At 53.5% G+C, this 21,298-nt stretch overlaps 1 protein-coding gene across 2 annotated transcripts; it reads right to left on the reverse strand.

The window, feature by feature from the left end:
• Positions 1–69: 69 nt before the first annotated feature.
• Positions 70–20,841, reverse strand: SMG9 (SMG9 nonsense mediated mRNA decay factor). Of its 2 annotated transcripts, XM_030298528.2 has the most exons (14): positions 20,533–20,841; positions 17,559–17,714; positions 15,199–15,273; positions 14,845–15,109; positions 14,643–14,740; positions 12,678–12,790; positions 8,983–9,094; positions 6,941–7,036; positions 6,418–6,503; positions 3,260–3,366; positions 2,415–2,522; positions 2,118–2,246; positions 1,659–1,803; positions 70–591 (listed from the first exon to the last, which is right to left on the reverse strand). In XM_030298528.2, exons 2-14 carry the CDS (start codon positions 17,706–17,708, stop codon positions 513–515), a joined length of 1,563 nt encoding a protein of 520 aa, XP_030154388.1. In that variant the 5' UTR covers positions 17,709–17,714; positions 20,533–20,841; the 3' UTR covers positions 70–512. The 2 variants fall into 2 exon arrangements, with proteins under 2 accessions (XP_030154388.1, XP_030154389.1); XM_030298529.2 differs by lacking the exon at positions 17,559–17,714 and having other exon boundaries at positions 73–591; positions 20,533–20,833.
• Between the last annotated feature and the right edge of the window lie 457 nt (positions 20,842–21,298).

A 21,298-nucleotide genomic window follows, 5' to 3' on the forward strand; every position in this document is an offset into this window, starting at 1 on the left:
CCGGGACCCAAATCTGCCCTGGTCCCCAGGACAGCATGCTGGGGAGACGGGAAGAAGAGAAGCACCAGAACAGGCTTGCATGACTCTTTATTCGAACCACCAGACCTGCCCCAACGAAGAGCTCCCCAGACCCTGCCGCACCTTATAGGAAAGGGCTCAGAGTCAGGGAGGAGGGACCCTGTTGCTCCTGTCCCTGCCGAGGGAGGTCAAGATGGAACCTGGGATTCTCCGTGACCAGACTACTCCCACTGCCTGTCCCTGCAGGGGACTGAGATGGGCCGCCCTGGCCCAGGTTGGGGGTGGGATCTCAGAGTTGCCCCTGAACAACACTCCGTTGAGGATGGGAGGCCTGGCCCTGGACGCCTCACGTCTCTGGGCGAGGATGTCGTGGTCCCTCGTCCATCAGACCTGCCGCCACTTTCCACCCCACCAGGGGGGTAGGACGCGTGTGCTCCCTCACCATCCGTGAGGACCCAGAGGGGGGTTCTCTGCATGACGTTCCTCCCTCGGCCTCAGGCCAGCAGGCGGCTGTACTCCGCCAGGGCAGAGGACTTCTTTACGCCGTCCCAGATCCGGGCAGCGTAGTGGAACCTGGGGGAGGAGGTGAGTGGTCAGCAGCCCTGGCTGTGGCCCGCCAGCCTTGCGCTGACCCGGGCCAGGTGCAAAAACAGGTCCTGCGTACGACCTGCATGACCTGACCCCGGAGGCTCCTGGACCGGGATGTGGGGAAGATGACAGTGCTGATGGGAGTGGCCCGGGTTCTGACGCCTCCCCTGGGGTGAGCAAAGCAGAAGGCGCCTGGTCTGGAATGAAGGCCTCAAGCCCCAACTTGAGGGTCAGGATTCTACCTCTATCTCCCTCCAGAGTCTGTGGCGATCAGAAATGTCTGACAGCTGCATGACCCTCTACCTGGCTGGGCCCTGCTACAGACCGTGGGAGAGTAGAGCCCTGAGCCCCCTCGCCCGCACGGCGCACTGGCTTTGCTGCTGTGTGCGCTCCCTGCCCCTTCCGGCCACGGCCAGCCACAGACCCCGGGGGAGTCGTGCTAGAGGCTGCACCCAGCCAAGCTCTTTCTCTCCAACTTCTGTGTCTCCTGGAAATTCGATGTTGCAGACCTGCTGCGGGCTCGAGACACAGAGGGTCATGTGGGGCTGGGGCTGGGGCTGGGGGAGGTCGGGGCTCTGTGAAAGCAGAGTGGGGAGAGCCAGGTGGCACAGGAGGAGGGAAGGTGGGGGGCGCAGGGAGACAGTGCCATCCAGTGAGAGCTGGAGAATGCAGCTCCTGTGGGGACATTTCAGCGTCCCCTCCTGTGAGGCCACGCTTTCCGCACTCAGGGCCTCAGAATAAACGCTTGAGCTTGACTGGGCTCACGGGTCCTACTCCTCGCCATCAAATGGCACCTAGCTACCGGTATGTAACATCACTATGTGACAATTCCTTTCTCTGAGCCTCAATTTCCCCACTAGTAAAACTGGTGACAAGACTTACACCCTACCGGCTACTCAGGAGGACTTAAGAGACAGCATGCTGTCCAGTGTGGAAGCAGTCATCAGCATCCCAGAAAAGGGAACCGAGATGTGGAGAGATCACCGAGAACTTCCTCTAGTCTGCACCAGGGTGGGGGCCCCCACACTGACCACCCTGCCCGGAGCTCTTACCAGTTCTTCTCCGTGAGGATGGTGTGTGACAGCTGTGGCCGGGCCATGGACATCACTTGGCTCCGGAGCTTGCTCACCAGGGACTGGAAACTGGGGTGGCCACGGTACCCAGGGAGCAGGGAGAAGAGCGGGCTGGAACCGGGTCCTGGAGAGTTGAGGTGGGGAGGATAAGGGGGTGGGGGGGAGACAGCCTGTCAGAGGGCCTTTCCTTTTCCCCAGGCGCCCAGTATCCTGGGCTGGAATACCAGGAGTACCTCCACGTCCAGACCCGGCCCAGCTCTTCCCGTACTCCAACATCTTGGAAACACACTCCTAAGAAAGGGTCCAAGCACCTTAAGGACAAGCCACGAGTCTCCCCTCAGACCAGTGTGGGTCCCTATCACCCCAGGCCAGGGCAACCTGTATCTCCCACCAGACCAGGGAAGAACTGGTATCCCTGTGGACCAGACTCAACCATACCTGCCCGAGGTGGGTTTTCACTCTCTGCTTCGCTGTCCATGAAGGGCACCAGGAACAAATTGACCTCAGAGTCCAGGAAGTCAGGTGGGAGCCCAGGGAAGACGTTGCACTGTAACATGGACAGAGTACCTGCAGGAGAGAACCTATCAGCCTACAGAGACTATGGTGAGGGGCAGGGGAGGTACACATATGATGGTCAAGCTAGAATCAGGAGGCCAGTCTGGATGTCTGGGCCATGGGCCAGAGCAGGAGTCAAGAGCCACTGGTCAGCCTGGGGGGTGACTCAGGGACCCTTACCCTTGTAACGCAAGTGGGAGTGAGCCATGAGCTGGTCAATCATCAGGTGCATCTGGCGCAGCTTTCGAGGACAGAAGTCCTCTCGGCGAGCTTTGTTCTGCAGGAAGACTGGAGGGGTGGGAAGAGAGATGTAGTCGCGTGAGGCAGCTGGGGCTTGGCTGTGTGGCCTTCCCCACTCGTGCCAAAGATCTGCCGTTACCCCTGGGCTCAGAGCTCTTGTAAATATTTACGTTACATGTTACTTTGCTTTAGCACCAGACCCTGTGCTGGGTGATGCAGGGGACCCAGACGTGAGATCTGGTTTCTGTCCCCAAGGAACCCCCAGTCTGATGGAAAAGACCGAAGAGGAAAATAGCCACACAATCAGGAGTAAGACAGAAAGGCACCAGGGACTTGGTGAGGCAGAGGAAGTAGGGAAGACCCTGCCTGGGGTGTCATAAACGAATGAGATGTTTGCAGAAGGGCAGTGTGACAGTAGAGCAGAGCGAGCTGATGGTGTGAGGCCGCAGGGCAAGCAGGGCACCTGGGGCCACTCGGGTTACTTCAGCACTCTCTTCGCCCCCAGTCTGTGCTGGAGGTGCGGGGGACAGAGAAATGGGCTGATGTGGATCCTGTATATAAAAGGCTCCCCTGCTGATCAAGGAGCTGGACCCAGACTCAGGGTCGTGCCCTTGGTGGCCAGGTGGGAACCTTGGAGGAAGGAGCAGCTAATCTGCTGACTTGCTTCCTCCCAGCTCCCCACTTCCCCAGCGCTCCTGGTTTTCGCCCCTCCCCCGTCCCCCTGCCTCCCCCCTTCCCCCTGATTTCTCCCTCCCCCATCCCCCCGCCCCAGTCAAGTCCCTCACCCAGGTGGGGGTAGTACTCAGTGCCTTCGTCAGAGCCTGAGGAAGTGCTGGACTCGTGGCTGGGGGATGGGGTAGAGGGCTTCACCATCTCTGCCGTCTGGAGGAACCTGGGGTTCAGGGCGAGAGGTTGGTGCTCTGGCATGGGCACCCCCTGTCCCACAGCCTGGGGAGGGGGCCCCCTTTGCGGATCTGATAAAAGCTACAGCTACACCGATTTTAGGGAATTCAGAGACAACTCTCTCAGACACCAATCCATGGACCCATGTCAACTGCATGCGTTTTTAAATGAGTCTATGCTATTAAAAAAATACTTCATTTTTTAAAGCATTTGTAAGATCACCACAAAACCGAGTGGAAAGTACGGGGATTCCCATGAATGTCCCGCCCCACTCCCACACATAGCCTCCCCCACTGTCAACACTCCGATGAGCCTGTGACACATTATCATCACCCAAAGGCTATGCTACACACTAGGCTTCCCTGCCGGTGTTGTCTACTCTGCGCGTTTTGACAAAAAGGACATGTGCCCGCCACACAGCATCACAGCTAGCGGCGTCACTGCCCTAACAACCCTCCATGCTCTACCTATCCGCCCCTCATCTTTTTACTTGTCCCGCAGCTTTGCCTTTTCCAGAATGTCATGGAGTTGGGATCATACACTAGGCCTTTCAAACCGGTTTCTCTCACTTAGTAATACGCACTCAAGAGTGTGTACCTTCCTCCTTTTCACGGCGTGATAACGCATTTCCAGTAACATTCCCTTGTGCGCATGTACCACAGTTTATCAATTTACCTACTGAAATATACCTTGATCACTTCCTCGTTTTGGCAATTACGAATAAAACTGCATTATAAACATCCACGTGCAAGTTTCTGCATGGACCGAAGTTTCAGTTTATGCCATTTTAAAATAAAATTTCCAGACATGTAAATAAAATAAACCTGATTGCTATCTGAAGGAAGGGCTCATGGGAATCCGATAAAAAGCACGGACATTCTCCTCACACGAACACACATACAAACGTGTTGTCCACAGGTTCGTGGGGTTTCCCTGCTGAGAAGCCCACCTCAGGCTCTGGATTAAAAGCAAGGTTCTGCCACGTGCCGGGCCGAGTCCATACCCCAATCAGAATGCAAACTCCACAGGGCAGTCTGGTAAATTCACACCTGTGTCCCCAGTGCCCCGAACGGGGAATGGCATCCATAAATGGTCAATACACTCCTCTCACATGAACGAATTCAAATAGACTATGGTGATGGTAACAGCGCGGGTGTTCCAGAAATAAGACACTTAGGGGCACCTGAGCGGCTCAGCTGATGAAATGTCTGGCTTGGGCTCAGGTCATCAGAGTTGGTGAGTTGGTGAGTTCGAGCCCCACATCGGGCTGTCTGTCAGCGCAGAGCCCACTTCAGATCCTCTGTCTCTCTGCCCCTCCCTCACTCTTACTCTCAAAAATACATTAAAAAAAAAAAAAAAAAAAGACATTTAGATCTGGTCACAAGGGCTGGTTTTCCCAGAATGTCATTTTTACTGTTGGCCAGACCAGATCCACAGTTCACCCCAACCCCCAGGGTTACTAACATAAACATTACATTCCCATTTACCACCGAATGCTGTAAGTTTTTTAAACTCATTTAATCCGCATAAAACAATTTGCCTATGAGGAGCTAAGGAAAAAGAGGCCACTCGCCTACTAAGAGCTGGGGTTCAAATCCTGGGCTGCCTTACTTTGGAGACATCTGCTTCCCTTGGCTCAGCTCTCCCCTCCCCATGAGCTCCTGTTCCTTCCTTCTGGCTGGGCTCTGTGCCCAAGGCGGCTGGCCTCCGCACAGCTATCCCCTGGGGCCTGAGGCCAAGAGGAACCCTTAGGCCTTAGGTTCTGAGCCAGTTCTGTCCAGGGGGCATTTCTAAAAGCTCCAGCTGCTTCAGGCAGGACTCCTTCCCCAGATCCTGACTCCTTCCCCCTTCCTGCCTGCCCGGGTACGGTACATGTGCCTGGAGATGGACAAGAGGGACAAGCCCGCTCCTGATAATGCTATTCATTCTACAAACGTGTATTAACCACCTTGTGCCAGGCACTGTGTGAGGCACCAGGGACTCAGACTGGGAGAGACAGACCCTAAAGAGATCTGCAATGTCCTGTTAGGGAGTGATAAATGCAATGAAGGAAAACACAGTAGTGTAAGAGTGGGGTAGTGGTGGGGGGTGGTTCTATGTTATAAGATCGGGGAAGGCCTGAGGTGGGACGACGTGAGGGAGGGAGTCTGAGGTCTGTAGGAAGAGTGTTCTGGCTGAGGGATGCGGCATGGAGGTCCTAAGCTGCATGAGGAGTAGCCATGGGGCCACTAGGGCTTTAATGGGGGGAGTGAGGGAAAGTGGTGGGAGAGAAGGTCAATGAGGAGACTAGGACTGTCCCGTGCAGGACCTTGTAGGCCATGAGAAGGACTTTGGATTTTGTTCTGAGTGATGTATAAAGCCAGTGGGGAGTTGTAAGCATGTGTATGTCTGCTAGGTGGTGGTGACCCACTCCAACTCACGTTTTAAGTTTATTTTTGAGAGAGAGAACATGCATGCATGTGTGAGCATGCACGACTGGGGGAGTGGCAGAGAGACAGAGAGAGAGAGAGAGAGAAAGAGAGCGAGAACAAGAGTGAGAAAATCCCAAGCAGGATCCACACTGTCAGCACAGAGCCCGACTCGAGGCTCCATCTCACCAACTGCAAGATCGTGACCTGACCCCATATCAAGAGTCGGACACTTAACTGACTGAGCCACCCATGCGTCCCCAACTCAGACTTTAAAGGGTCCCTGTGGGGGCGCCTGGGTGGCGCAGTCGGTTAAGCGTCCGACTTCAGCCAGGTCACGATCTCGCGGTCCGTGAGTTCGAGCCCCGCGTCGGGCTCTGGGCTGATGGCTCAGAGCCTGGAGCCTGTTTCCGATTCTGTGTCTCCCTCTCTCTCTGCCCCTCCCCCATTCATGCTCTGTCTCTCTCTGTCCCAAAAATAAATAAACGTTGAAAAAAAAAAATGTTTAAAGGGTCCCTATGGATACTGTGTGGAACGTATGAGACCCAGGCAAGTGGCCGAGTCTCTGATCCCCATCTCTTGCCTTCGCTCCCTGCCCCCACCCCCCCCAACCCTCCCTGCCACCTGCTCACCTGTATAAACTGAGGTCTGTGAACCAGTCCTGGACAACGATCACCACGTGGCAGACCGTGAAGAGGAAGGCCGCGATCTGGAGCGACTGAGAGAGGGCAGGAAGGGGTGACCGAGCTGGAGGTCCCCCCCTACCCAGACTGGGGTCCCTGCTCCCAGGACTTAGCTGAAGGGGCAGCAGGGTGAGAGCCTCAGAGCCGTTAAGCACCTACTGTGTGCCCAGACTCCGCTGGCACTTTCTTCACAGGCCATCCCTAAATTGGGCAAGATGGGAATGATCACTCCCATCTCACACAGGCAGATAATGAGGCCTGAAGGGGGAGGGGGCAGGAAATGACTTTTCTGAGGAGCACAGCCAGGAGGTGAGCCTGACAGGACTCTCAGTGCTATTCTTTCCTACAGCTCTTGGGGCACCCAGGGCTCTTTATGAAGCAGAAATGAGGTCAACCCATATCCAACTCGCCATCGCGAATCTCAAGGGGGAAGGGGGAGACCTCGCCCCTAGGTCCAGCTTGGTCCCCTCACCTGCATCTCAACGTAGGTGTGGGGCAGGTTGTACTCTGGAGGCAGCTTGCGGTCATTGTTGATAAGGTGGTCCAAGATGGAGGGGCTCAGGATGGGCTGTGGCAAGGAAGAGAGGGTGTCGGGAACGGGGGCTGGAGGCCGGGACCCTAAGTGTCACAGCCACCCAAGTTCCGCAAGTTGAAGGCCAATACCTTGTCTCTCTCGGGGCAAAATAAGGTCAGAAACACAGGCGGTTTCTGATGAGTAAGAGCTAGTCAGCAAGAGGGGGTGAAAGAAGAATGTTTCAAAGCAGATACACTTCCCCCAGCTCCTTTATGAATTATCACCCCTCTCAAGTGCCTCGTGCTCAAAGAGAACTCTCCTAGTGCTAATAAATGTAATATTGGCTTGCATGAGTCATGTCCCTTCAAGACACTTTCCTTTTCTTAGTTGTTTCAAATGCTTTCAAAACTTTGCTAAGATAATTACTTTGGTCAAAAAACGATGTTTAGTGTGAAAATTGGCGAGGATTTAAAAACTGCATCAGTGGGTGTAAAAGAATCCATGGTGAGTTCATCACCTTTTCTTAAAGGAACATTCCATTTAAAAGCCACAAGAGCGCAATCAGTTTGGTGGTCTTACTGACTTCTTGCTGCAGTGAGTGGAATTCTTTAAAGAAGACAGTTTCCCAACTGCTGGCTTTCTAAAACTCCCAACAGAGCTGCATGCTCTATTCTGTCCTGTTTTAACTTCCGCTCTGCTCCACATGGGCCTTGGACCCAGCTCATGGCAGTTCAGCTTGTGTCCAGGTCCCCTAGTGGCCCCTGCCCAGGGCCTGACTCACAGATCACATCTGTGGGCTTTCACTGTCCGTGCCATCCACACCTATGGTGACTAGAACTCTGCTCCATCAACATTCAGGGAGAACCACGTAGGGGCCAGGCCCTGACCAACAGAGCTCCTCCCTAAAGCGCTCCAGGCAGGGGGGGAGTGGGAGCAGTACATTGTGGGAAGAGGCTGTGATACGTCAGTGCCACGATGGAAGGCGCACACGGCACCAGTGGGGACTCAGAGCAGGGGAAGGCTTCTGGGAGGAGGCGATGCCCCGGCAGAGTCTTCTCGGAGGAGAAGGCATTAGCCAGGCAAAATGGCAAGGGGAGAGAGAGTGTTCTCATGCTCATGATACTGACAGCAAAGTATGAAGTACCTACTTCATGGCAGGCGCTGCCATTAGGGCTCTACTTGTATTAACTCACCGAAGCCTCACAACAACCCTACAAGGTAGGCAATGATGTTTTTCCCACTTAAGAAAACTGAGGAACAGGCAGTTTCAGATAAAGGGTAGTTTCGGATAAAGGGAACAGGATGTGGACGGCCCAGGGTGGGAGGGGGATCAAGGCGAGGCCTTGTGGTGCGTCTGGTGGAGCTAGAGACTACACCAGAGAGGGGAGGCTGGAGTCTGAAGGAGGTGAGCCCCATGAGCCCTGAACACCACGCTGAAGAATGGGGACTCTGCCTGGGGGCAAGACAGAGGATGAGGAAAGCCACCAGAAACACACAGGTCAGTTCTAATGATAGTGATGGGCCTGAACGCTAACTACATGCCAGGTCCTGTGCCAACCGCTCTGCCTGGACCGTTCCACTGAAGCCTTGCAATGAACCTGTGAGGCTGAGTACGATTATCGTCCCCACTTATAGACGAAGAAACTGAGGTTTGAGGGGGAGTAAACACTTGCTTCACATCACCCAAATGATAAGAATTAAAGGCAGAACCTGGACATACATAGACCGGCCTCGAGGGCCCACAGAACCTGGACATACACATTTAGCCACTACGCTAGAAGATTCTCTAGGCTACTGTGTATACAATGGATGGGAGGGGAGGGAGGCATAATCTGAAAACGTGCTAAAGGCCAAGAAAAGACACAACTTGTCCATAAGCACCTAGCGTGCCCGTGGCTGGGCTGGGACCACATGGAATCCAAGCGGGGTTCTGGCTTAACAACATTCAGGGATGGATGTGAAGGTGGCATGCAGGAGGGCGGGCACGTGGAGGTCAGCACCTGTGTGTCCAGGAAAACAATCCGCTCTTGGGTAATAAAGAAGTCAATGCCACTGGTCTGGTTGCCCCCTCGTTCCTTCATCTCGGCACTCTGGGCCCGGAAAACGTACGCCCTGTGGAGAGAAGCGGGTGGGGTGCATTAGAGGTGCGCTTCTCAGCCTCTGATGCCTCCAGAGTGTAACCATGTAAAATGAGCGTGGTTCCCTATGCTCTCAAAGCCCCCTACAAAGCCTTCCACCTGTGGCCCCTGTTGTCTGGAGAACCACATTTTATTCCATATGACTTCACCTTTACCCATAAGGAGATCTATTAACCCATCTAATGAAGTCAGTAGAGTGAGGTGTTTAAGAGTCAAGACTTGGGGCGCCTGGGTGGCGCAGTCGGTTAAGCGTCCGACTTCAGCCAGGTCACGATCTCACGGTCCGTGAGCTCGAGCCCCGCGTCAGGCTCTGGGCTGATGGCTCGGAGCCTGGAGCCTGTTTCCGATTCTGTGTCTCCCTCTCTCTCTGCCCCTCCCCCGTTCATGCTCTGTCTCTCTCTGTCCCAAAAATAAATAAACGTTGAAAAAAAAAAAAAAATTTTAAAAAAGAGTCAAGACTTTGTTGGACCGCTGGGATTCAAATCCCAGTTCTGCCTCTTCCTGGCTCTGTGGCTTTGGGCAAGTCCTTAATTTCTTTCTCCTTGGCCTCCTCATCTGTAAATGGGGATAACAGCAGTCTCAAAACTCTTAGGGCTGCTATGAGGCTAACTGCCGTAAAGCCCTTAGGAAAATGCCTGCTAGGCAGCGATACGTAATCGTTAGCTGTGAATTACCCAGTGCACTTGCCACGGGCCGGGCCCCGGAGATATAGCACTGAATGCTCTCCACCCTCACAGTGAGAGGCTGGGTGGTTGTAGGACTCCGTTCCCAGTTCTTCCCCTGGGAGGAGAGTCTTCCTCGGTTCTATCTGCGTTGGACCGGGAGATGACGCCAAAGCAGGCACAGCTGAGCCTTGCCCTAGACCATGGAGCTCAACTGGGTCACATTCTGCGACCTGGACAAAGTGATTTTCTCTTTCAATCTGTAAAATCAGGGTAATGGTATTTCTCTCTCAAAAGGTAATCCCCACCTCCCTGAGAGGCGTGTTACGCTGTCCTACACCCACTTAACAAACACCGTACTGAAGGCCTCTGATGTACCAGATACCGGGATGCGACAGGGAACAAGGACCGTCTCTGCTTCCAAGCAGCTCCTGCTCTAGCTTACAGATCAACAGAGATCAGTAACTGTGAGCGGTAGGAAGAAGGGGTGTGTGGCGCTCAGGATGGGGATAGCTCAGTAGGGAGGGCTGGGAAGGGCTGCCGTACAAGAGACAGATGACCACACTGAGAGTGAGAGAGAGAAGAGTTTATTGAGCAACTTTAATTAAGTTAAAGGGGAGGCACAGGGGGTGGAGGATGGAAGCAAAGACTGTCCCAGGTGGACGGCAGGTGGCGTGTGTGGGGAATCAAAGACCAGTGTGGGGAGAGGGGAAAGCGGAGAACAGGGGGACTGGGAGCAACAAGAGGGAGCACAGGCCTCTGTGGGGCCTGGTAAGGAGCTGGGGCTTTGGCCCACGAGCCTGGAGTAGCCCTGAAGACATTTAAGTAGGGAAGTGACAGGACTGGAGGTGGGTTTTGAAAGGCTCCCCTTGTGCTATGTGGTGAGCCGTAGCCTCCCTTATCCCCTCTGACCTTGACCGCCTAGGCCTTCCCTTCTTGCTCACTCCGTGCCAGCTCCAGGGCCTTCATGCCATTCTGCACACACACCAGGCAAGCTCTGTTGCCTCAGACATAGGCTCCTGTCATTCCATCTGATTAGAAAGCTCTCCCTCCTCCCAGTCTGCTTGTGCTCAGTGTCCCTCTTTGCGAGGCCTTCCCTGACCACTCTGTTTAGGACTGTAATCCAGCACCAACCACAGCTTCCCTATAATCCCTTCCCGTTTGGGTATCACCTTCTCACATGTCAAATAACGTAGTTTGTTTGCCTTCACCCTGATTAGAATGAAGGCTCACCAGGACAAAGGTTCTTGCCAGTTCTGTTGACTGTTGTATCCCCAGTGCCCGGAACAGTGCCTGGCACGCTGTAAGCACTCAATAGATGTTAGCTGAATTGAACTAAAGCAGGGAGATCAGTGAGGAGATTCTTGACATTCAGTAGGGGAGATGTCGGAGGCTTGGGCCAGGAGATAGGAATGAAGGAAGGGAGAAGCAGATGAATTCTTAACGTAAAGGGGGCCTGATGGCAAGAGTTGGCACCAAAGTCCGCCACACCACGGGCTGACGTGGCTCAAAAAAATAAGCAGAGGGCACCTCGGTGGTTCAGGCAGTTAAGTGTCTGACTTCAGTTTAGGTCGTGATCTCATGGTTTGGGAGTTTGAGCCCCGTGTTTGGCTCTGCGCTAACAGTGTGGAGCCTGCTTTGGATTCTCTGTCTCCCTCTCTCTCTGCCCCTCCCCCACTCACATTATCTCTCAAAATAAACTAAACAATAAAAAAACACAAAAGATACGCCAGGCCAGTAGAATTCTCTCTAGCTCAGGAATCTGAACTCAAAGCCGGGGGTAGGGGAGGAGAAATTTGCTAGTTGGGGGTGGAAGCTGAGACGGAAAGAATGCTATCTGAGAGAGCTGGAGCTGTTCCCAAGTGGAGCCAAGGTGAGCTTAAGTTACAAGTTGACAAGAGAGGAGACGGACCTGGGAGGAAGGGCAGCCCCACAGCTCTGGTTCTAGTGGATGTACAGTCTCACGATAGTGGTTCTTAACCTGCTCTTGGTCTCCATCGGACCCTCTAAGATCTGGGGGAAACTACAGACCCATTTCCTAGAAGAAAAGCCCAACTGCAGACAGATGTAAAATCCCTCATATACTGTTAGGAGGAGGTTCATGGACCCCCTGATATCCATCCACGCAATGCAAGATAGTATCACCTGCTTTATGGAAAAAAAACCCAAAAACCAAACCCCTACATTTTCTAGACAATCCCTTTCTCATTCTCCAGTTTGAGTCTTCCTTAATCAGACCAGTTATGTCTCTCCTCCCTAGTCCCTGCCTTTCTCCATTTCCTTCCCTGCCCTCAGTTCTGGTCCCTAGTTCCTAAGCTCTCTCTTTCCCCAAATCCTCTCCTGTGACTTCATACTTTTATTTTCACAATCATCCCCATCCTTACTCAAGAATGCAGGACCGAGGCTGGTCTAGAACCCATGCCCTACATTCGAGTCTCTTTCCCTGTTCTATTTACCAGGTCTTAGCAACCAGTATCCTATGAGCATTTGCTCTGTGTCAGGTTCTTGTTGACTTTGCCTTCCTGATCTTATCCTCCAAAAACCCACTTTACACATGACAAGGTGAGATACTGGGAAGTGAAGTGACATTCCCAAGGTCAACTAGCTGGTGAGTGGCAGGGCTGAGACTGAAGTCAACCTAAATCCAAACCCGGGCTCTGTACCATTCCCTGGGGTGAGGCAGGAAGGGAGGGAGAAACAGGACTGGTTATCTTGGAGCCACACAAAGATTTAGTCCAGGCCCTAATCACCCTAATCTGACAAAGACATTGAGGCCAAGGGAGGTGAAACATTTTCCCAAAGCCCTTTGGTAATACCACTTGCAATACCCAGGCCCACCCTTCCCTGTCCTCCAGGTAGGTGTCCACCTCCCTCCTGGTCTTCCACACCCCTTACCTCTGGTCCTCCTCAGGAGTGTTCGCTGACAACAATGACATGACCATGGACTTGCCTGTCCCCTGAAGGCCCAGGACACCAACCACCAACACATCGGTCTGATCCAACAGGTACTGTGGGAAGATGAAGGAATGTGAGCCTCGTAAATCTGTCAGCTGCTGGAGTGGGAGTGAGACTGGGGTGGGGTGGGGGGGCAGAGACTGGCCCGCCTGCCTTGTCGGATGTGGAAGCAAAACTTTGACGCCTCCGATCCCCTCAGTTGGGCAAAGGGCCCCTGTACGTATGCGGTGGCACAGAGAAGAGCATTTGTGAGGGCTCCCAAGTGGAGAAGAGCCTGGCATGGTCAAGAAGCTAATGGAAAGTCAGTGCCGCTGGAACACAGCGGGCAAAAAGGGAAACCTGACTTTGGGGAAGAGTAGAAGAAAGGCACAGGAATGAAGAACAGGTGGAAGGACAGGATGTGGTATCCGAGGGCTACTGCGGCAGACTCCTGGAGGACTTTCGGCTTCTGGCAAGTCAGGAAGACATGCAGCAGCATGAAAAAGGGACAAGAGTGAGGAAGGGGAGGTCAGTCTGTCCTGGATCCTGTCTGGGATTTAAGAGTCCTGAGACCTTCACCTCTGGGCCACGAGCTCTGATGCCTTTCACCACTAGGGGGTGCGAGAGACACGCTTTAAAAAAAAAGCCGTCCTCAACAGGCTCCTTAAAAAATCAATCCTTTTTTTTTTTTTAAAAAAGGAAGCCAATCTTGGCTCTAACCCTAGACACGTTAAAGCAGAAAGAACACCTAGCGCTAGCCCTGTTCAATAAGCTGGACACTGATCACATGTGGCCATTTGAATTTAAGTTCATTAAAATTAGGGGCGCCTGGGTGGCTCAGTTGGTTAAGTGTCCAACTCTGCCTCAGGTTATGATCTTGTGGTCCGTTGAGCTCGAGCCCCATGTCGGGCTCTGCGCTGACAGCTCAGAACCTGGAGCCTGCTTTACATTCTGTGTCTCCCTCTCTCTGCCCTTCCCCATTCTCGTGCTTTGTCTCTCTCAAAAACAAACATTAAAGCAAAATTTTTTAAGTTCATTAAAATGAAACAAAACTAAAACTTCAGTTCCTCAGTTATATTAACCACATATGGGGATATGTGGATAAGTGCTCAATAGCCACTTATAAGGATAGTGGCTACCATACTAGATAGTGTAAATACAGAACACTGTCACCACTGCAGGGCGTTCTAATCTGACAGTGAAGGGTAGGCCTGGACACTGGCTTTTGTTTTGTTTTAAGGCCCTCCAGTTGATATCAGTAGGACAGCGGACATAGAAAGGAAGGAGGCCGGGTAAAATACAGACCCGGCATGCTGTCCTAGTAAGTCCAAGCTGTTGGAGAAGGAGAAGGGACACATCTGGGAGAATCTGGGCAGCAACGCGATGTGACGGGTCTAGGGGGAAAAAGCAGCAGGAGAGGAGAAATGAAGCCCGAGAGTCTGGAGGTAGGCATGCATGCCAGTCCAGGAATGTGAGGTCTGAACTACAGCAGGGGCCACTGAGATGGAAAAGGGAGCCTCTGGGAGTGACATTCAAACCAGTTAACACTGGTACTGCATGGGTTGTTTCGATCAATCAGAAGGGGAACTGGAGCAGGGTCTAGGAGGCTGACCTGAGGGGGCAGGAGATGGTAAAGGAGGTCCCAGGGCATCCGGGTGGTAGTGGGAGTCCCTCTTTGCCAACTGGTATCACGGTTATTCAGTATTTTAACAACCAGCACAGCCCATGTACTGCAAGCCACTGCAACTCAGCCCTGGCTAGGTGAGAACTTTCAGACTCCTTCTCTCTCATTGCTGCAATTGCCTGAAAGCTGTCTAGTCCAGTATCGCCTGCCAAGAGGGTGGCGGTGGGGAGGTGGGGTGGAGGCAGTGAGACGTGGGACCTGGGGAGGCTCAAGCAGGGAGACCCATGCTCCCCACTCAGTACCTCAATGGCGCTGTCACACCAATTCATCTGGTCATCTACCAACTTGATGCTGTGCTTCATGCGTTCTGGGGGCAGTAGTTTGGCCTGGCCCACGACAGCTGGAGACAGGAGAAAGCAGGAGATGGGATGTGGTGAGGGTCTGTGTGAGGGCGGTCCAGCTCCTAACCGTCCTCAACAGGCTCCCGCCCAGGCCCCAACTCACGGTCCATGGCTGCGGGTGCGGCAGTGCCCATGCCTCGGTTCTGGATCTGGTACACGGGCTGCGTGGGTCTCTGTCCCTCCTTCTCTCCCTTGGGCGGTGCGGGGGCTGCAGGGGGTGCTGGGGCAGCGCCCTCGGGGGTGGAGGTGGTTGTCGCAGCCGCAGGCCCTTTCCCCTCTTCCCGTGGTTTCATGAGGACGATAGGCTTCTCGAGAGGGGCTGGGGCAGGTGGGGCAGCCGGGGCTGTTGGGGGTGGTGGCTGCTTAGACTATGGGAGTGAGAAGGTTCCGGTCAGCAGGAGAGATCTTTGCCCTAACTGCTCCCAGCCTCCCCTTCAGAAGATCCTTCCCTGCTCACCCGCTCTGCTGGAGGTTTCGAGAGGATGATGGGGGTTTTCTGCATGACCGCCGTGCTGGTCTCTTCGCTGCCATCCTGCGGTGAGGGAGGGCAGTTACTCGGGCGTGGCTCCCTCGCCTCTCAGAGACACTCCCCAGGGCCTTTGGGTGCCAGGTACAATTCTAAATGCCTTCACATATTAATTCCACCAGCAACCCCGTGAGACAGACACTATCACCCCCATTTTGCAAATGAAGATACTGAGGTTAACTGGCTTGCCCGAGGTCACGTGGCCAACAGAGACTGGAGCCAGGCTTTGAACCCCGGCAGCCTGGCCCCACAACTGCATTCGGCTGCCTCTGCCAGAAGACAAGCCCAGGTGGAAGGAGCTGGGGCTCTGGAGCTGGCCCTGGGTTCAAACTCGGCCCTGCCTTTTGCTGGCTGTGTGAACTTGGCTAAGGCCTCGCTTCAGCCTGTTTCCTCATCTGGCCAGCAGGGATAGGAGTTTCTTCACAGGACTACTACAGGCTGAGCGTAGCTGGAACTTGAAAACTGTCCATGTGGCGTCTGACGCACGGCAGGCGCTCACTATCTGACAGCTGCTATCCCGAGAGCCCTGCTACCCTGATCGTTCCTCATCACTCCTCAGCTCCACTCACGCTTGCCAGTAGCCAGGGGGCTGATCCCACACCTTGCCTTCATGTTTATTTTGACTCACCCCCAATCTGCTCAAGAAAGGGGAGAGATCGGCTTTTGAGCCTTGTTCTTTTGAGCCTTGTTCCCCGAGGAACCTCAGGAGAGCCATGACCCTTCAGTGGGTCTATTTCTTCACCATACACTGGGGATACTTACTTCAGTTCTGCTCACTTCACTGGCCTATGGTGAAGAACAAACAAAGGGCATGAAAGTATTTGGGAAGAAGAGCTGTGACAGAACCACAGGAGAGGCTGCGGGCTTTCAGAAGGCCAGGGAGGGAGATGGGGAGAAGGTCCGGGGAGGAGAGGATGATACCTGGGACGAGGCTGTGAGGACAGAGGACAGGAGATGTATTCAGGAGGCACAACGTACAGGGTGACTGACGTGGGGAAGGGGGTGTCCAGGAGGAGGCCCAGTGGGCTGTCATGGATACTAGGAAAAATGGGAGGAAGATGCCGAGGTCGGCAGGGGACACGGAGGACGTGAGGAGTCCACTGGCCACTTAGGAGGCTGCCAGGGATCAGTGGCAAAGTCAGAGGCAAAGACAAGAGGCTTCGGAGAGGCTGATCCAGGACTAAAGCTGAAAGTGCACGATGATGGCGACATTGTCCAGGGTACGTGTGGCAGGAAGAAAGAGACCCTGTGTTCTCACTTATGCTGTAACCCAAGGAAAGGAATAAGAGCCGAGCTCACTGTGAAATCAATTATTATTCATGTCTACCATTTTATGGCTCAGAAAACAGTTCCAACTGTTACTTTCTTCTTCCCCCCAGAGCTCTCTCAGAGGTGGGTAGGGCCCTAGAGAAAGGACACAAGCAGGGGGCAGGTTCTGACAGCGAGTCACCTCAGCACAGGAGAGAAGACAAGGCAGGACCGGGGCCCACGCCGAGGCTCCTGGTTTCCAGTCCAGGACACTACGGCCGGCAGACCAGTGCTGTGCTTGGGCTCAGCTGGATTTGGGTTTGGGTTCTGGCCCCAAAGCTCACTGATTTTGTGACTCTGGGTTAAGTCCTTTCTCCCCTGAGACTCACTCTCTTCATTAGTGAAAATCAGATCTGTCCTAGGTTCTACTTCATGGGGTAGCTAGAAGAGTGCAGAAAGACCCGAAAGACGTTAAAGCACCTTGCACGTGCACGCTGCTCAACACCTACGAACAGCTGCGGTTATTATAGGACTCTTTGAAACATGAGTTTATGGCGCCTCTCAGCTCAAACCCTCCAGTGCCAATTTCATTCAACAAAATCCAAAGTCCTTTCTCAGGCCTATCAGGTCCTACGTGATCTGGCCTGAGTTACCTCTCTGACATCATCTTCTATTACCTTCCCTTCTTCTCTGGCCACTGCAGCCCCACTGGCTTCCTGGCTACTCCTTGAATACACCAGATATGGGGCTCAGGGCCTTCCCATTTGTTGATCTGTCTAGAATGCTCTTCACTCGGATTTTGTCATCGTGTATTCCCTCACCTCCTTCAGGTCTCTGCCCCAAACCCACCCCTTCAGGGAGGCCCTCTCTGTCCACTTCATCTAGGACAGACCCCTCTGCCACTCTCTACTCTTACTTCATAAGGCTTTTGTTCACAGATTGATCCCCAGCATCTAGATTAGTGCCTGGCACATGGCAGGTGCTTAAAAACATTTGTGGAACGAGTGGATATGTGGATGCTGCCCTTGGGCCCACTCACTCACCCGTCTCTCTCTCTCCCATGGGGCAATGTAGTCCCTCTCCCGACCACCAGGCCCGGAGAGGTTCTGGGGGCCACCGGGGCCAGGCTCTTTCCAGCGTCGCCGCCTCTCTATCCCATAGAGCCCAGGCTGACTATGGCCAGACTCAGACATGGTTGCCTACAGAGAGAGAGAGAGAGACAGAGAGAGAGAGAGAGAGAGAGAGAGAGAGAGAGAGGGAGAGAGAGGTGGATTTCAGAGTGAGGACAGACTCTTTTCAATCTATTTGGTTCACTCTGGACTGTAAGAAGGCACTTCCTTTCAAGAGAGCTCTGTGGCTGTGGCAGTGACTGCTAGCTGGCTCTCAAGATCTGTTCTCTTCTTCCAAAAAAAATAAAATAAAACCCTCAGTTCTGAGCTGGGCACATGGCTGTCCAGAACACACCTCTCAGCACCATTTGCAGTTAGGTGGCCATGGGACTAAGTTCTTTCTGGCCAATGGTATGACACCAGAAGTGTGTTCTAGCAGCTTTCAGAAACTTTCCTTCACAGATGCTGGCACATGCCTTTTGCCCTTTCCTCCTCCTGGCTGGGAGGAATATGGTGTGCAGGCTGGAGCTCAAGCAGCCACCCTGGACTGGAAGGAAGGAACGAGGGAAGGCTGGCGTGGCAGAAAAAAAATCGGCGGTCTCCTGTTCACCCGGCGTTATTTCCTTCTAGATGCAGTGGGAAACAGCTACACTTCTCTTACTTGTAGCCAAAACTACTCCCAACTATTAGTCACTTGGCCTCAACCTGTATCTCATAGGGGGAGGGGGTCACATAAAAATGGGACCTATTCTTTCCCAAACTGTGGCAAAGCATTTCCTTACAAACCAGTAACATGATCCTCAGTGCGACAACTACTGCTTTGATTACCTAATACTGGCATGTGTGGGGGTGGGGCTCCTGCACTCAAGGCCCTATCTTATCTGGTATCCCTCTACATCTCAGTCTGTCTACCCTAGGTTTCTGATGGTCCGCCATCCCTCACACTCCCAAGTCTCCCCGGTGGTTAATCTAAGATGTTATAAAATGAACTGCCACCTATATGGTCTACTCCCTACCATTTAACTCGCTTTATAGGTCCCTCTAGGGACTTTCCCCAGCTGTTTACACTACATTCCAGAGAAATCTCTGAATACTTAACAGTCTGTTTGCAGGAGAGGCCATTTCCTTTATAGCTCAGAGGTCAAGTTGGCAAACTGTAGGCTGCGGACCAAATCAGGGCTGCCTTCTGTGTTTGTAAATGAAGTTTTATAGGAATGCAGCCACCTCCATCAACTTAAAAGTTGTCTATGGCTGCCTTCTTGATCTAATGGCAGAGTTGAGTGGTTGAGACAGAGACAGTACGACCTGCAGGATCTCAAACAATTCCTCTCTGTCCCTTTACAGAAAAAGTTTGCTGATCCTTGCTTAGCTCTTAAGTGCCTATGAAATCATCGTTATTTTTAAAAAATTTTTAGGTAAGCTCTGTGCCCAATATGGGGCTCGAACTCACAACCCCAAGATGGAGAGTTGCACTCTCCACCAACGGAGACAGCCAGGTGCCCCCACCTGTGAAATGGTTCTATGAATCCCCCACCTCCTACCCAAGTACACAGTCACAGATCCCTGTGAGAGATTCGCTCTCCAGAACAGCAGTATCTGTTAACAGGATGTAGGAGTAGGGGCTTGTCCAGCGCCTCTCCCATTGCTACAAGTGACCTCTTCTCCCCCACCCCCCCACCCCGTCACAAACCCAGCTGAAGACTGCCTTCTGAGACAGGAGGGCAGGGCCTGTTTACACATGCTCATGGAAAATGATCCACTCAGCACTTAAGTGACTGTTTACAGTCTCTGGCAGAGATTCCCCTCAGAAACTGGGAATCCTCCCTCCCTTGCAGTTAAGGGTCACTTTGCACATTATTCTCGAGACAGCCCCACCCCCCAGTGCTTCAGTGTCTCTTTTCATTCCTCCACAGGGACTCTGCCCCAGTACTCCAGTCCGTTTACACACCAAGAGAAGCCCCTTCTCATGCAGCAAGTGTCCGTTTGCATGTTTTTTTTTTTTTTCTGGGAACTTCCACAGTATTTGGGTCTATTGAACAGCTCTATGGGGGAGCTCCCCAGAATGAGTCCACCGACATACAGTTTGGGGACCTCCCCCCCATGTTTCCAGGCTCCTCTGGGGAGTCTCCCAAAATGTATAAAGCCAGTCTATTTGTGTTTATTTACAGGGCTCTTACAGTGATCTCCCAGATGTTAAGAATCTAACTAGTCATTCTTTGGGGGAGTTTCCTCAGTGCTTAAGCATCTCTTCATATGCCCCCTTTGGGGACTCTTCCAGAACCTAAGTGTCTATTTGCAAACTCTGAGGGGAGACTTCTCTAAGTCCCAACTCTGTATTTACACACCACCACCCCCAAGAACTTCAGAGTCTATTTACACTATTTTTTAAGGACTAACACTTGTAAATATACATTTACAAGTTTGTATATGGGGCATCCCCTAAAACCAATGAGTCTCTATTACTCAGGTAACATCCCCAATAATTAGACACCTGCTTACAAGCCTCCTATGGGGAACCCTACGATTTAGGTTTCTATTTACATAGGATTCGTTGGACCTCCCGGGTATACAGGGTCTGTCTGTAGACCCTCTGCGAGCGTGTTCCCAAGACTTCTCTTTACACGCTGTCGTTAGGACGTTTGCAATACTTGACGGCCAGTTCTAAAGGCCCTATTAGGCCCTCCCAGAACTGAAATTCCTATCTACAACCTTATTTATCTCCTCCCCACCCCGCGCCCGCCAACCCGGTATTTTAAGGGTCGCCCTTGAACGCCTAGTCTGTTACGCACACCTGCCGGACGTCCGAGCAACCGTTTAACGGTAGAGAAGGGGGCGGGGCCCCGAAACGCGCCCAGCGCCCCGCCCCCTGCCGGTGCACGAGCCTCGCGCGGGCTTGCGGGCCCCTTACCTAAGGCGGCTGCTGATTGGCTCTTGGGGCGCAGCGCTACGCGCGCTTTCCGTGACGGGGCTGGTGGGGGGAGGTTCCACTACAAGCCACGGGCCTGTAAATGGCGTCTAGGGGACGAGGAGCGTTGGGGAGAGAGAGAGAGAAAGCAGGCACCGGTCACTCCGGAACCGGTCTAGGCACCCCGGAAGCGGCACCCAAAGAACGCCGGCCCGAAAGAGGAAGAGGAGAAGGTAGCACGGGGCGGAGCGGAGATCAGGACCCGTGGGGTGCTGGCCTTGCGCATGCGCCGAGGGCTGGGCGCGCCAGAACGGAGCGTCAGAGCCGGGCTGAGCATGCGTTGATGGAGGTGGTTGGCTTTAGCACGCATGCGGATGACGGCGGGGAGGAGGGCGGACGCTACGGTTCCGCCTTAGTGTGCGCGCGCTGCTTTGAGGCCCATGTGGGAGTGTAGCGAGGAGGGAGAGAGGGCGGCTCCGGAGATGGCAGGTTCGAGTCCCGCCTCTTCAGTGGCGTTGGCGGGATTCGGTGGGGTGGGGTGGGGTGGGGTGGGGTGGGGCGGCGCGGCAGGGAGGAATTTCAGGGTCCTGGGCCGAGTAAGTGCTGAGAACACGGGAATGAATTAGACCTAGTGTGTGCGCTGTAAGACATAACGCTCTGTGTAGGGAGACAACTAGGGCAAATCACTGAAGGAGAGGGCCCAGGTCCGGTTTGACCTTGAAGGGCGGGAAAGGGTACTCCAGGTGGAGGGAAAGGTCTAGACTGTTTT

Source organism: Lynx canadensis, chromosome E2 (genome assembly GCF_007474595.2).
Source record: "Lynx canadensis isolate LIC74 chromosome E2, mLynCan4.pri.v2, whole genome shotgun sequence".
NCBI classification, from domain to species: domain Eukaryota; kingdom Metazoa; phylum Chordata; class Mammalia; order Carnivora; family Felidae; genus Lynx; species Lynx canadensis.

Bases quoted from the DNA above. Each gene is read 5' to 3' on its own strand.
- SMG9 (XM_030298528.2), bottom strand. From the start codon at position 17,708: ATGTCTGAGTCTGGCCATAGTCAGCCTGGGCTCTATGGGATAGAGAGG. The intron at 3,367-6,417 runs GTGAGCAGGTGG...CCTGAACCCCAG, and splicing joins ACAGACCTCAGTTTATACAG to GTTCCTCCAGACGGCAGAGA. The intron at 592-1,658 runs GTAAGAGCTCCG...CTCCTCCCCCAG, and splicing joins ATCCTCACGGAGAAGAACTG to GTTCCACTACGCTGCCCGGA.